This window comes from Harpia harpyja, chromosome 8 (genome assembly GCF_026419915.1).
Source record: "Harpia harpyja isolate bHarHar1 chromosome 8, bHarHar1 primary haplotype, whole genome shotgun sequence".
NCBI classification, from domain to species: Eukaryota; Metazoa; Chordata; class Aves; order Accipitriformes; family Accipitridae; genus Harpia; species Harpia harpyja.
This window is the reverse complement of record NC_068947.1, coordinates 4,551,454-4,568,260: the sequence shown is the minus strand read 5'-3', so window position 1 is coordinate 4,568,260 and position 16,807 is coordinate 4,551,454. Positions and strand designations below refer to the sequence as shown.

Below are 16,807 nucleotides of genomic sequence, written 5' to 3'. Positions count from 1 at the left end.
GTAATTTAAACAAAATCTTTTTACATACTTTTCCCCCCATTCTCCCTTTTAGCAGATTTTTTTTTTTTTAACAAAAAAAAAATTTATTTGCATTGTGTATTCAGCATCCTTGGGAAAAAACCACCAGATGGCAATGCAGCGTTCAAGTATTCTATTTAACATACATGTTACAGGGAAAAAATCTGTACGGATCAGCATGAGGCTCCTTCCTAACCTACTTCCTCTTTGATGAATATTAAATAATTCATAAGCAAAAACTCTATTCACCACGAGTGATCAAATACCACTCAACCTGAAAAGAACAGACTGTAAGAAACCTAAGTTTCTAAGGATGTAAAACCACATGGATTAAAAAAAAAAATCCACAATTTGGTTCAAACTATGAAACAGGAAAATTTCAGGAAAAAAAAAAAAACACGGAAAGGAAAACATTTAGAACTGCATTACCATAAAGTTCTCAAAATACTATCAAGGACTGCATTGAGCAACACTCAGTGGACTGCACAAAAAGTAAATCTATGCACTTTTTAGGCATATTGTAAATTTATATGAAGTTTCACAACACACTAAAAAACAGGCATTATTTCCTATGCTTTTGAGGTTTAATCCAATTCCAGTAAAACCACGTGCTGAACAAAATCAAAATGTGTAGGCTTTAACAGAGGAACTGTTTCATGAAGCGAGATGCTTTGAGATATTTCAAAAGGCCAAGAAGTAGTGCAAGAGCCATCTTCCCATTTAGCAGATCACATCTGATATCCATTATGTGCCAAATGAAAGTTCATCTTTGCAGTTACTGTTGCAGGCTCTGAAGCCTCTCCAGAAGTTCACGGGGATTTCACCGAATACCTAAAATACCCAGTTAACAACGATTACATCTACTCTGAAGTCAGTGGTTGGAAAGGCAAGGCTTAAGGCAAAGGATCTTTTCTTTCTTGCTTGAGAAGGCATTACAACTTGTAGGTGTTGTGCATTCAACTATAATTGACAGGGAAAGATTAGGTGTGCTTAAGTCTAATTTAGTTTTCACATACATGGATATAGGAAGAAGTTTCTTGCATAATTTGCATTTATTAATGGAATTGTTACTGGAACTGCTCATCCAGCCATTCTTATGTAACAAACAGTTATTACATGCTCTAAATGTAAAATAAATCCATTCTATGTTAAAGAGTAATTTGAAACTGTTCATTGTATTACAGAAATTATTTAAAACATTAACTGAAAAAAAAAAGATGTATCTTCTGTCAGATAGGAACAGAATCATACATACAAGATAAAGTGTTAAACAGGTACGTCACACAGCTGTGAGCAAGCTAATTTAAAGCATGTTTTCCTGCTAATGTAAAATTTGATTAATACTCTTCCCTTTACACCCTATGTTATTATATTTAACTGATGAATAGCACACAGTGGTAGAAAGATTCAAGGACTGCCTTTAAGTAATGTCATTTAAGTGCTTTGCATAATGACAGCTCTCATGATCAGAGATTTAATCCAATGCAGCACAACCTAAGCTTTCTCTTGTGATTTTTTTTTAACCTGCTTTTCAATCAACACAAAGAATACTATATTGATACTAATTGTTTACATATATAGCTAATTATTTGATATAACTTCAGTCCTGAAAGCCAACAGACAGTTGGAATTGTTATCCATTTTTAAAAATAAAACCAGAATTTGAGCCTATAAATTATTCCACCTTTTTGGTATGCTGTGAATCCTCACTGACTTTCTGAAGGTAGGTTTTCACGTTCTTGACAGATCAGAGAAGTGGTTGGAAATGTATTTCTACCAGATGGAGAAACTCATACTTTTATTAATCACTATCTTTTTAGCACAGCTGATAAAAACTTACAAAAGAAGAGAGCTGAAGTACTCTAGCAGGAAAAATCCAACTGACAATATAGAAAAGATGTATGTCCAAGGATAGATCTCTTTTTAACATAAAATACTGAAGCTAAATATATAAAGAACACAAGATTTGTGTTTTCAGGTTTGGTACTTAGAAATAAGCTCAACAAAAGTGAATTAGAAGGGGTAAGTCACAATTAAGACAGTATTTAGCATATTGATGCAACAGCTTCTTTACTTCTAATACATGCCTTTAATTCATGACAGAGGAGGAAGTACATAAAAGCAACACATCTCTAAAAGGTGGATACTACTACTCCATATTTGTAATTATAACATCTTGTAAGTATAAAAATATGCAAACATATTTATTTTGCTATTCATTTTACTTTAATGCTGATATTTCAAGGACAAAGTGAACTCACAAGTGGAACTGACTAAAGAGACACAAACCATGTCCTCACCATCCTCTGCCTCTGGTTAACATGTTCACATAAAACTAAAGGTCTATTTTCCAAGTTGATTTTTTTTTTCCTGCTTCCAATTATAAGTTGCATTAGTTTTAGGAAACCATTTCTATTCTCATATTACAGATAAGTAAATCTTATTTTGCTAAAACTTCTGTTAAGATACATAAGGTTTTCTCTGTTGAAACACTTCAGGATTGCAAAATAGGCCTCCCAAGCACCCAAGGGAGGAAAAAAACAAACCAAACCAAAGAACAACAACAACATAAACAAACCAAGCAGCATAGCACATGTTACTACATTCCACCTACTTCTGTGGAAGTTCTTCAAGTCTAAAGTCACTAAACAACATGACCAAAGGCAGCAAGATCTGAGATTTCAGTAAATCAGAGATTTTTCCTTTGCGCACATACAGTATGACAAACAGCCCTCTCGGTGGTACAGCTAATTGAAACTACACACAGGGTAAGCGGATCTCACAGGACAACACCAAGAACTCCATGCTGCAGTAACATATGATCCAAGGACTTCCATTACAGTTCTCCCTTTTCATTACAGCATCAGGATGAGAACACATTCTGTACATCTTAAAAAATATGGTATGCTCTTTCTTTTGCTGGACAGCAATTATATTACTTTCCCAAGCGGAAATTAAAATGTATATTTACCACTTTGCATTGGTTAATCAGAGGAATCAGTCCATATATTCCAGTTTTCCTGAGTTTAAATAACCCCAAATATATTTTAATCTCAAGTTTTGGTTGAGGAATACCTTACTTTATAGTGGTACACCTTATTTGCCTTCCCTCCATCTACATTTCCAGTCGCTAAAATATTGGAGACAATCAGTTTCATAATGTTACAAAAACATTCCATTGACAACACAAGTTATGATTTAAGCTGTTGCCCAAAATGTATAAAAGAACTGTGTCCTCCCTAAGCACCAGTTTACAACAGCTACCAACCAACTTGTTGGAAACAGATTTAAAAAAATACAAAAAGAAATCAGAGCCAGACTTCTGGAACAGTACCACAAAAGCTACCTAAAACACTCCAATGAAAAAAGGAAAACGACTAGTAACAACAAACCTAATTAACTAATTCCATCAACATGGGAGTAAGACTTCCATCAAGGTTTTAGTGTCCTTCAGTGCCAGAGCAAGACAGTTTGCAGAAGTAGTACCCTATAATTTTTTCTTTATCCAATGAAAAGTGAAAGAGGGGAAAATTAGAATTTCAGGGTGACAAACAAAAAATGAACCCAAAACCACCCAACCATCTCAGTATTGGTGTTCACTTTATTTACATATGAAGATAATTCATCTATAGTAACAGTATGAAAGATGTTTGGTAAACATGTCACCCTCTGCTTGGTTTCTGAAAAACTGCTTGTATTTTCTTTGCTGAATTAAACTCTTCAAGCATGTATCAGGTAGCCCTTTCAAAAACACATTTTGCTGTTCACTTTTCATGGTTATTAAATTTAATGTGCTTGATCTATTTGTTTTGTTACAAAAATCAGTAGCCTAAACCAAAACTGCATGATCTTCATTTCCAAGAGATTCTTCACCATAAAGTATATAGTCAAACAGATAAATCTAGCAGCTCACATAAACAACACTGACTGCAACAAAGTCTTTTAAGTTAAACAGTTCTGGGAATAACTTTCCTTTGGCAGATGAATTGTTACATTGATTTCACATTACATATCCGATTCTAACATTTTTGGGTTTTTCCATCAGGTTCACATGACACAGTACAGTCTAAAAATATAGAGAAGCTACTAATTTTTTTGCTGCAGAATTTGAAATCCACTTCACTATGTTCCAAACCACCATAACACCACCTTAGTACACATTTGCAAATATTAAGCACTTCTTTCCAAACCACATTGTAACCACAAAGATAAATATTTACTTACCTGATCCCCTTTTGGTCACAACCTTCAAGCTCTGAGTTAGAGTAGCATACAAGAGAATCAAGTTAGGAATAGGAGCTTTCATCTTCTGTCTTTCCGTGACTGCTTCCTAGAGTACCAAAAAGAAAGAAAGAAACACTGATTTTATATTGGTGCTGAAACAGCCTTGAAGTAACTAATCATAATACTGACATTGTGGAAAAGCTGAATACAGTGTTTGTGAGCAATTTAATGCACCAAAAATGATCTACTGCTCCTGAAAAAAAATATGTAAACTAAAATCACCATGAAACAAACACATGCACACACTACATTTAACCCTGGAGCTTAAGTTCCACTTTTGTCTACACATTGAAAATTCATTGGGTCCCTGTTAAAACTTTACAACAGATCTCCTGAATGAAACAACTTTGATCAATTTAATCCATGAAAAAAGTGTTATCTTTTCACTAAACCTGCAAAATAACATCTAGTTCTTTCTTTTTATCATATAATCTATTTCCACTCCCCCTCCCCTGAGGAAAAAGAAAATAATGCCCTTCTTCATTAGTTTTGCTTCCATTTATTAATTCCACAGATTGAGCACAAGATTCACAATGCAATGAACAATTAATTAAAAACAAATCCAGTCATCTTCTTAGGAACAGCAAAAAGCAGAAACATAAGAGTGCACCAGAGAAACCAGCAGGGACTCCTGTAACTTGAAACTGAGCTGAAACCTCAGGAGCAAGTTCAAACTAACATATTCACTGCACTAAATCAGAAGTGAATGTTACCAGGATGGGAGAGAGGTGGATCACAGGTTGTGGCTCAGCCTCCGCCTCCAAGATGTGAATAAAAGTTTTGCATTTCTGTTACTTGTGTCCTCTGGGGATTAAGTGGTATGAGCAGCTGGTGAAAGCAGGGACTAAACATTCTGTTAATTCCCCATATAACTAAGAGTGTATCATCTAGTCATGGTGATTATCAGCTTTGTTCTGGAATGGTTGATAGGACTAACATCTCACATTTCAATGTGTTAAAAGGTGAAAGGGAGGCCAAATGTGGGAACCAGGGAAAAGAACCATGTGATCAATGGTTCTTTAATATTATAAAGACACAGAAGAAACCAATGTGGTTTTGATATTGACCTCTGTTAATCACAGCACTGTACAGCAACTGAAAAAGTTCTCAAAAGAAACCACATAGTACAGGCTTTGATTTCAAAAGAGACCATGAATCTTTTGCATTTTCATTGACAGTCAGGTGACTGAGTACCTGAGACATTTTTGAAAGCAGAATCTTAAAATATCTTAATCTCAGAACACGTTAGAAATAAGAAATTGTGGGGGTGTAAAAGAGCACATTATGGGAAGAATTACTTAAAACAATGATGACTTCATATAGAATCCATGTTATAGCTTTACGGTTTCAAGACATTTGAGAACTAAGCACAAACCTACTGCATTCATGATGATGGCTTTATTAAAGATGAGGGAGTGAGAGAATACAGTTTGACAACAACATTTTGTGATAGCTTATTTTTTATAACAATATTTATACTCCCAGAGAAACACACAAGCATCAGTATGTTTGCTCATTCATTGTCTGAGAACAAACTTTAGCATTTTAGCATCACAGGTGAAGGACTATCATTTACCTGCATTCACATACAACTTCAGAAAAGTAGGCAACAAATTGCTTATCAACATAGAAACTAAAATATGAAATACGGGATTTCTGCGAGTTAAATTATGTGCAATGGTAACATTTTTAGTTAAGTTTATAATTTAACTAAGTACCATGGCAACTGGCAGTTATAAATAATATAGATCCTAAGAATTTTAGAAGCTAGAAGTGAAGGTTAATTTTCCAGGGGCACAGTGAATAGATATCACAAAGTGTCATGCCATATTTTACTGCAGACCCGAGTCAAGCTTTCTGAAATGAAAGTCTCATTTCTCAGTCACTGCACTAACTGATGCTGCAGGAAATCCTGAAGCTGATATCTTCAGCCTCCAGGGTACTAGCAAGAGTCAACTCCTTGCTCTGTGTGAGCCTAATAAATACTGTCCAAAGAACCACAGGATCTTACTATGCAATTACAAATTCACTAAATAGGTTCTGACTGTGAAAGCAGATCCAAACACATCCTTTTTGACCATACATCAAAAGATGATATTGCTGATCACTGTGAAAGAAATGCAAATATATACATACAATTGCATATATGTATGTATGTATCTCTATGTATTTATACATATTTTTGTAGGGAAACCATGCAGTAGCTATAAAGCTTGAAGTTATCAAAGAAAGGCTCAGTAAATACAATAATATCAATAAAAAACAGTTCAGTCAACTAAATCCTTCTTTTGGTCCATGCATATATCACTCATTTAAGTTGTCAAGTCAACCAGGAGAACCATATTTATTACAATGGTATAGCAAGGACTGCATTTTAAACATGCAATGCCACTGTGGAAGCCGTTGTGATGTACACTTATTCTCAGAGATTCAGGTCTAGCTTTAAGGCATAAGCAAAATTGGCTGTTGCCTACGTTGCTTGTGGTAAATCCCTAGAAAGTAAAGTCTGCTACTGTCTCTGAGATACCAGAAAGCACATACTGCTAGAGGGGAAAAAAAGGGAGGGATGGCTCCCAGCAGCAGCCATTGCCTCTTTGCAGCAATATGAGCAACAAATTAGATCTTACATGGGCTCTCCCCAGAGTTTTCCAACCCTTCTCTTCTGTTACCACTTCCTTTTCTGCACGAGAAGGTTTTCTGCTCTTTTCTTAATTTTAAAAATCAAAAGCTCAAACAAAGAGAATGGAAAGAGTTAAAGATCTGTGTAGTGGAGCTGGTGTCTTATGGCTTCGGAAGTTGTCTGGGAGGTTGGAAAATCAGACTCATCTCATTTGTATGACTGATTCAAAACAGGTACTTAACATTGCATGTCCCCTGTTCCAGGTGAACGCCTCAGCAACTGGCTTTTCTCGAAAATGGCACCCTAGTGAAATTGGTTGTAAAAACAAAATAGGCAAGTCAGAAGAAAATAAAAAAGAATCATCCCAAGGGAGATCCCACAAGTCCACTTGTGGGAAATGCCCCCACTGCTACAATGAGTATGCCTGAGGCCTAGACCCTGTAACATTCACTTAGGTTTTAAACTGAAAAACAAAATAAAAGGCATAATTTTGAGATGTCAAATTCTTAACACTAACTGGAAAGTGATATGTCATGAATTGGAAACAGCGTTCTTTCAGCAATGAATTTGTTAATGAAGAGACTGTTTTACTAGTCACCTAGCTGTAATTTAATTTTTTAGAATAACATTAAGAAATTCTGATTTTAAGAAGTAGAACAAGTCTGCTGTTTCTTTAAGAAATAGGCAGATAAACAGCTTGCTTACACATCTACAAAAGTCCTTTTTTTTTTCTGGTTTTCAGTTACCTCCACCAAAAAGCTAAGACAATGTATGGTAGTTATAAACTTAATTGCTGCTTTTTAAGTTGCATCAATGTTGGCATGTTTTACATGCTCTTTGGCTATAAGACTGCTAGACTCCATGGGTGAATAGCAGACTAACAAAATCTTTTAGAACCAGGGATTCTTGGTTGCTCGCTCTTTATACGATAGCAAGAATTGAAATATTTTTCATCTTTAAGCAGTATTCAAAACTTCAGATTTTTCAGTAGTGGGTTGTTTTGTTTGCCTGAACCACAACACTGAAAACATGTTGAATATTCCTGGATAAATATATTCCACACAAACGTTAACTGGGCATATTATTAATTTTTTTAAAAGTCTCTTCTGTCAAAGGTGTCATTGCTTGACACAAAAATGACATAGAAAGCCTCTAGCATCTGTATCACCAAATATCTCATTTTCCAGTTGAGACAGAAATGGAAATACAGCTGTATCTCAACACTAACATTCTTTGGGGAAATGCCAAGAATGCTTTTTATCTTAAACTGTCATAAACACTCACTGTGAGGAAAATGCATCCACATATACACATGCTTCCCAAAACAGCTCAGCAGAGATTAAATTAACAATAGTAAGGCAATTCCTGATAAGGCAGGAAAATGGAAAAGAAAATTCTCATTTCCTAATTTTACTTATGTTCATTTTGGGCCTTTCCCAAAACTTGAATTAAACTTAATTGAAGTAAGAAATTTTCCATTGGCTCAGTCCCTTACAATAACTTTAAGGAGTTGATTCTCAGTTAGCCTATAAATGCTAGCTAGCTTCCATTACCTAATTATCTGAAAATAATTTTTCTTCCTGTGCTGCCTTTCTAACTTTGAAGAATGTTCTTTTATACATGTTCAAAACCACTTCATTATCTTCCTCCATCATATCCCCTTCAAACAAAAAAAAAATTAAAAAATTTCAGGATCCTGTGAACCCTGTTGGCGATGTCATGAAAGTGCTGTTAGCTAGCAAATTAGTCTGCTTTAAAAAAAAACAAACAAAAAGCAAAACATACAAACAAAACAAAACTAACTCTTCACTTAAGCCTGTGTATTTTCGTGTGGCAGAAAAGCCTTTAAACAGTAGTAAAAATATCACAGTTTTCAACTTCCCTTCTTGACAAGTGATAACTGGGGTATGCACTGAAAAATCTTTTTCTTGGTGCCGGTATTGTGGAATAAGGCACAAAACTATCCGTGGTAAACTATGAAAGAGTAACAAAATTACAAGGAAACATCACCTGAATACATAAGAAACAAACAAAAATGCCTGTTCAGTAACAGTCTCTTCTTATGTGACAGTTCTTTACAAATCTCTGAACAGCATGTCATTAGAGCTCACAAAGTGTAAAGGACAGTACAAAATATTAGTATAGTATTAAGTATCTTTGGTACATCCAGAACACAACTCAAGCAGCTTGAAAACAATTGCTTTAAATTCTTAAATTGCAAGAAAAAAGTAAAATTAGAATCAGTGTGATTTCATAAACAAATAGCAGATCATGACAATGAATTGACGTTACTGCCCTAGAACAGAGCACGAGCCCTAACAATACTTAAAATGTTAGCTGGAGGAAAATGCACCTGTTTCAAAGACAGAAGTCAATAAAAACAGTCCTTTCCAGAGTCCCAGAAAACAAAAAGATTCAGCAATCAATTTTTTAAGAACTCATGAGAAACCAGTCATAAGCACCAGGAAGGCAGTAAGGTACTGGGTTTCCTTTGCAAACCACCCTTGTTCCTCCATGCTAAGCAGCATTCCTAAGTTCAAGAAAGTTGTGACTGTCATGACAAAAAACCAAAAGGAGATGATTAAAAAAAGCAGTAAGAGTTGAAGGAATGGTGACAGTGTTTTAAGCAGCGATAACCAAAAGCCAATATGCCACCTGTCCAGCAGAGCAGGCTGTGAATAGGAACTCAGCGGAGTCCTTTGGAGAGGTTTCCAACCAACTGCATCATTGCATTTCCCACTAAACCTGGCACTCGTTACTGCTTTCTTTTAAAAATACTTTTTATTGCTAGGATTTTCATCTCCTTAACACTCCATCCATCATGCAAGGTACAGTACACATGGCAATTTGGCTGGAGGAATCTAAGATTGTTCCATGTATCTCTCTATATAAAAATATAATGTGCCATTCCCGAAAGTTTCTGTTAAGAAACATGCATTACTTAAACATATAAAGTAGTTAAAAATTATTCTACAAGCAAGAAACCTTCTGTCAGGACCAGAATCCTGATGGTCTGGCTCAATAATTATTTTCCTAGTCTTGTGTAAAACAGTAATGTCAACAACAGCATTTGCACTTAACATGATGGACTGGCAAACATTCATATTTTGCACACTGTTTACATTGCTTAATGTGTTCCTAATTACTTCATTAAGTGACTTTTTTGTGTGGTAAGGGATAAGATTTCTGAATAGTGCTTTTTCTATTAAGAGACAAATAAATTGCAGCAGATTGCAGATACCTGAAATGTAACATATCATATGCTTGAGAATCCTCTACTGAAGAAATAGTTGAACATCTTGTCCCTCTGAACTATAGATTAAAATAGTTACATAGCTGAAAACTATCTAACACATACTTTGGGGAACTGCTGTGGCTAAGAAGAGAAAGTACAACTTCAGGAGAGACATAAAAAAGGGAGATGACAGTGGCTCTCCAATGGTCTCATAGCACTTTGTGGGATCCAGGTCAGCAGGGCGTCCTTCTCAGTTCCAGATAATTCACCAGGGTTGGCTCAATCAGTCAGAAGTGCTAGTACAAAAAAAGGCAGGAAAGGAAAGCCTTGGATAGCGTGCCAGCGAGTTATTTACTCTCAGGGTAAGGGAACAAGGGATTGACAGGAGCCTCTGTTCATTCCTAAGAGCCTTTACATGAGATAAAGAAATACATCAGCCTAGGATTAAAACAATCTAGTATTGTTAGCACAAGTACATGCACCTCCCTCTTCATAGTAAAGGCTTTTGCAACAAAACATGTGGAACCAAACTGGACTGAAACACTTGATGGAAACAACGTATCTAGTAGAATACATAAGAAATGCGTGGTCGTGATGCTAATTAGGCCAATGGGTTAATGGAAAATTTGAAACCGTAATTTCTTCTGCTGGAAAGAAAACAAAAAAAAAGATAGCAACTCAGCAGCAAAGTTACAGACAATACTCAAAAATTAGCTCAACAGCGATGTTTAAAGCTAGCTGGAAAATAGTTGCACCATTACTTAGTTTCTAAAGGGAGATAGACTAGCAGCATGAAAGAGAATAAATAAAACATTTCTCCCTTTTCATAGTCTGAAGTACGTAAAGTTAGATGAAGAGGAAAAATTCAAAGATGATCTTTAGCGTGGCTTTGAAATGCTGTCCTTCCAGAAGGGAAAAAAGCCTTCCTTCCAAATCTGCATCCATGGGTAACCAGCACTCAACTTACTATGGCATGGTTTTGGCAGGTGAGATATCTAACCTTCACTATCTGCTCTTGCATTGGTTCCTTGACTATTCTGTATCTTTGCTTTTTGGGGATGGGCAGCCTTGTTCTTGTATCAAGCTGAAATTCCATCTCTGCCAAAACTGACAAAAATTTTTAATACTGCAAATATCATTTCATTGGATAACTAACTGGCTGTGTTTTCAGGCAACTGAATGAGCTCCTGAAATATTTACAATAGCAGCAAAATAACCTTGCTCTGCTAAGTATATTCACTATATGTGTTTGTGGAATTCAAACTCCTTTTCTACATATGGCAAATTTCCAAAGCCATTTGCAGCAAAACCAACAGCAGAAAAGCTGGAATACTGTAGTTTCCTACCAGTAGTTTTCTCCCATTTTCTACTCAGCAAAGAGTAGGAGTTATGCAGAAACATAATATGTTTGAAAAAATAAATTTGCAAGATGTAACTTAAAGTAAGAGAAGAACTCTAATTTTGAGTTTAAGTTAGGATAAAAGCACTTTTTAAAAAGTTCAGTCTTCCTAAAATTCTCTGAATAGATACTTGATAAAACAAGCACAACATTCCTCTGACATTGACAGAAGATTCTAGGCACTTCAACTAGCAATAAGCATTACAAGAATGATTTAATCCCCCAAATTCTCTAAATAGTATCTCCCATCTGATTCACTAATGAGAGAGATATTTTGCCTCAAAATGAAGGACAGAAGTTATGTGGAGGATGAAGCTCCACTGTGGATGTTCTGACAGAATGTTTACATGCAGGATAATAAACCCCCTCACCATCACTAAGATTATCGGTTTACATAACACCAACATCAATTGTTTTCTTTTATGTTATATACAGTACATTATATATTTTCCTTTTTCCACAGTTGATACTTGTAACACAATCTAACTAATGCAATGTAATCTTAGACCCTTAGAGCATGACCTGTTTCTAATTTAACGCTTACTCTACGCTGCCACATTAAATGTTAGGAAAGTGGCCTGTAATTTACATTACGCTTCATACTGTATGAGCTCACTTTGGAGTTGTGAAAAGGGAGAAATAAGTGCTTCATTGTCATGGTTTAAACCCAGCCGGTAACAAAGCACCATGCAGCTACTCACACACTCTCCTCCCACCCCCAGCGGGATGAGGAGAAAATATAAAGAAACACCTGTGGGTCCAGACAAGGACAGGGAGGGATCACTCCCCACTTAGGGTCACAGGCAAAAGACAGGCTCAACTTGGGGAAGAAACAAAATCAATTTAATTTACTACCAATCAAATCAAAACAAGGATACTGAGAAGTAAAACCAAACCTTAGAACACCTTCCCCCCACCCCTCCCTCCTCCCCAGCTCAACTCCATTCCCAGTTCTCTCCACCTCCCCCCCCCAGCGGCGCAGGTGGACGGGGAATGGGGGTTGGGGTCAGTTCCTCACACCTTGTCTCTGCTGCTCCTTCCTCCTCAGGGACAGGACTCCTCACTCGTCCCCTGCTCCAGCGTGGGGTCCCTCCCACGGGAGACAGTCCTTCATGAACTTCTCCAGCGTGGGTCCTTCACACAGGCTGCAGTTCTTCACAAACTGCTCCAGCATGGGTCCCTTCCACAGGCTGCAGTCCTTCAGGCACAGACTGCTCCAGCGTGGGCTTTCCTGTGGAGCCCCGGCCATCTTGGGGGGCATCCCCCTGCTCCAGCATGGGCTCCTCCCCAGGCTGCAGGTGGGCATCTGCTCCCCCCTCCCCTCCATGGACTGGGGGACAACAGCCCACCATCTCACCACAGGCTGCAGGGGCATCAACCTCCCCCAGCACACCTCCTCCCCTCCTTCTGCACTGACCTCGGTGTCTGCACAGGGGTTTCACATCCCAATCTCCTTCCCCACTGCAGGTTTCCCCTCTTAAATCTGTTCTCCACAGGTGTTACCACTGTCGCTGACGGGCTCGGCCTGGGCCAGAGGTGGGTCCCACCTGGAGCTGTGGAAGCTTCTAGCAGCTTCTCACAGGAGCCGCACCTGTGGCCCCTACTCCGCTACCAAAACCCTGCCAGACAAACCCAAAACATTCATTTAACCCTTCTCTTTCCGACGCTAACTGACAAGCCCTTTACACTTGTCCAAACCAGATTTTGACAACCTGCGGTCAGACCCCGAGAGCACTACTGGGCCTGACTCTGTGTGCCCACCCTCCCCTGAGCCGCCCGCCACGGGCCCAGGACGCCATTTCAGCTCGTCGCGGGGCTGTCAGTCCCTGCCTCCGTGACGCCGCAGGAGTGCTGGTCTCCAGCTCCATCCCTGGCCCTGCCTCCTGGATGGTATCGACACTGGAGGTAGCCCGTCTCAGCACGGACCCCTCGTACACACGCTGTTTCCAGCCCTGCCTCTTCAGTAGCGTCTGAAATCCAGAATAACTGTTCGCCCATGTCTCAAACCTGTTTGTTTCCAATGGGAGAACGTTGCTCATGTTTTAATGCTATAAATAACCTGGGAAGAGTCGCTACTTCCCCTTGAAAATGCAGGGATTTTAAATAGTTTTCTGTTTACAGAAATAATAATAAAAAGCTTTAGAAGTTCACAATTTTACCGATTTCTTTATCTATAATAAAATTATCTTAAGACGTCAGCCCACTATAAGAAAGAGGATCACATATAAAAGCATTTGGGTAGCTGCTATTCAGCATCTGTATGGGATTTCACAGGCAAGCTACGGTCTGATAAGGACAAAAGGATCCATATGATGAATTTACTGTTTGTACAAGAACAACAAGCAGCTGAAGATAAATTAGCGGACAAAGGATAAGTCAGCTTTACCATTCAGATACAGCATCTTGTGTATAATAATTAAAAGCAGAACAATTTCTACCAGGATCACCATCATTAAATTCATTTGTAAAGGATTCAAGCATTGATGATATAATATATGTCTTTGCAATTTATTAAAGTTATAGGGAGAAAACTTCTAGACTGCATATGACTAAAATTAGTTATGTCTACATGACAACTTGTTATGCCACGTAGGACTACCCAACACAGTGGCTGGAAGATAATCACTATTTCAAAGGAGAGGCATTCCTCAATTTTGTTTTATTTTCCTACAACAATGGTGGGTATAGCCATCATCACAGCAGCTCTTTCTGCTCTGTTCTGCACCCCATCACTGCGAACCAGCTCGAGTACAACACTGACAATCACATCACAATTTCCTAAGTTCTGATCTTCTACTGTAAAAAAGAGCAGAGGGGTATAAGGAAGAAAGGATTGTAAATGGTGCTAAAGCTCCTCCCATTAAAACTGGAAAGCGTTTAGCTGCACGGAACGAGACAACTTTGAAACTGCCCAGGCCCATCGTTCAGTGTGGAATGACATTCCTTAATCCTACTTCATTTTTAGTGTTGATTTTGTTGCTTTGTTTGGCTGGTTTTTGAAAAGCATGTCTTGATGCCTTTAATTTCTTAGCCAAACTCTGCTCGCTACTTCACTGCCCTAGCACCAACTAGCTACCTAATAATCCCAACACTAAAGAAACTTTCATTGCTTGAGTAGAAAGTAGCAGACCTATGACTCTATTTCTTACCTTCAGCTGTGATCTAAAACTGTACTGAGATCCAAGGTCAGACAGGGGTGATGCTGGCCTAACCAACTACAACTTTTAAGTGCTGCTGAATAGTACTGCTTATTAATAGCTGCAATTTATGCTTTGACACTAAAAGGAAGAGGATATTTCCAGAAGAGGCAGATCTTCCTGTTTACCAATGATGTACTACCAATGTGTATCCATGAAATACACAACGTACAAACTTAAAGCTGCAACTTAAAGCTGATGGATAACACTAGCTGTTCCAAAGCCTTCAAAAATTAATTTCAGATTATAACAATTGAAAATATAAATCAAGTAAAGATTTACATATATCCAGGTCACAGGCTGAGTATTACACTGTAATTGCAGCACATTCAGTATGTTTCTGGCAATTTTCATAGCTGGGAGCTATTATAATGACATTCTTCAATATCTTGATTTGAGAATAATGATCAAAAATTACTTTCCTCTGGAAATTAGGAACATTGTCTTCCACCATGACAGGTACTCATCTACCCTGTCAAAACTGGGATTTCAAATACTCATGGATCAGGAGGAGACTGAGAACCACTTTGCTCTCAGCTGTGGTAGATCAGACTTGGGATTCCAAGCCCCTAATTCAAAGCTTTTTGTCTTAAAATGGATGAGATGCTTAACAGAAATAACAGAAGAAGAGACTGGAATCCGGGGACGCTTCCTTTCCTACAGAAGTGCTATAACTATTAAGCCAGAATTTGTCTCCTTTTGCTTCTTTTTCCAGGCCCCTGAATTTAGTATGCACAGCTGCACAGTGCCTTGTTTTCCCCAGAAATTATAGAGATTGCTGTCATCAAAATAATTGGATGAGGCATTTGGGAAATGTGGGTTCAAATCCTTCAAATCAAGAAGACTTACAAAATAATGCTCCCATTTCCTGAGCATGTGCTGTAACTCCGTAACACATATACACATTGTGTGCTTTCAAAGGAGTAGTTTGCACTGAGTAAAATGTTATCGTGTAAAATAAATGCAGCAAATGTTTATGGGTAGCTCATTCAAAACTATTCAGTTAATTTCTACCCTGTTGTACAGGGTAGAATGATTCTCATCATATTCACTAAACATAAAAGTAGAGCATTCCATAAAACTTTATCAGCTCCCATTGTGAAAGCCCCCAGGAAGCCTTAAAACCTCACCAGAAATGCATCCAGTTTCCAGAGAATTCAAAACGGAGCATAAATGCATTTGTCCGTGAATCCATCCTACTGACTGACTACCAATAAATTACATATACAAAATCTATATTCAGGATAACACTGCTGAGGTTTTACCTTTTTGAAAAATGGATGTCTAAAATGTAAGATTTTAGGCACATTCTAAAAATACAGGCATCAACAGCTGACGGTTATAATAGTTCCACAGGATTTTTAATTCAGGCACATACTCCCCCATGCACACTAAGAAAGAACATGATCTCTCACTCTCTAATAGCAGCCATCCCAGCCTCAGACAATGAACTGGGAAGGCAGTATTTTTTGGGTTGCTGCAGAAGTACCAGAAGACCCGCAAGAAGTGCCAGTCATCCGTCTGTTCCTGCCTCTCAATTGTTCGAGGCTGTTGTGCTCACACATTAATTGGGAAATTAGAAGTGGATGCATATAGGAGGTAAATTTATTTCACAGGCAGTTAATTTGATACCATACATACAAATCTTATTAACTCTTTGTTGGTTATAACACGATGATATTAATAACAGCTATTACAGGTATTAAGTAAGCTAGAAGTAGAACAGTTTATGGGCTTCTAGTCCTTTCTTCTTCTTTTTTTGTCTTTTCTTTTTACATTTATTTAATGGAGGTTATTCTGGGGAAGGAGTTTGACCTAGGGCTTCCAAAAACCAATTCTGGCGTAAGAGTCTTCCATTGTTTCATCAGAATGACCAAAGGACAATAGTTTAGAAGGCCAGATACCAAGTGGACTTCTACACAGCCTGTTGTTAGCTCAGTATAATTCATTAATTGTTTACATGATGAGAAAAATATTTTATTACATTTCCAGATTAAACAAGGTGGAATGAATTGCATAAGTATTTGAGGTCAGGGACAGTACTGAAAATTATC

At 37.7% G+C, this 16,807-nt stretch overlaps 1 protein-coding gene across 1 annotated transcript in view; it reads right to left on the bottom strand.

The window, feature by feature from the left end:
• IL1RAPL1 (interleukin 1 receptor accessory protein like 1) overlaps positions 1-16,807 on the bottom strand; it is a 750,372-nt gene that overhangs the window by 657,840 nt on the left and 75,725 nt on the right. Inside the window, exon 2 of the mRNA XM_052794856.1 lies at positions 4,243-4,348. Coding sequence (XP_052650816.1) covers positions 4,243-4,324 — 82 coding nt within the window. The 5' untranslated portion in view covers positions 4,325-4,348. The remainder of the gene's footprint in view (positions 1-4,242; positions 4,349-16,807) is intronic.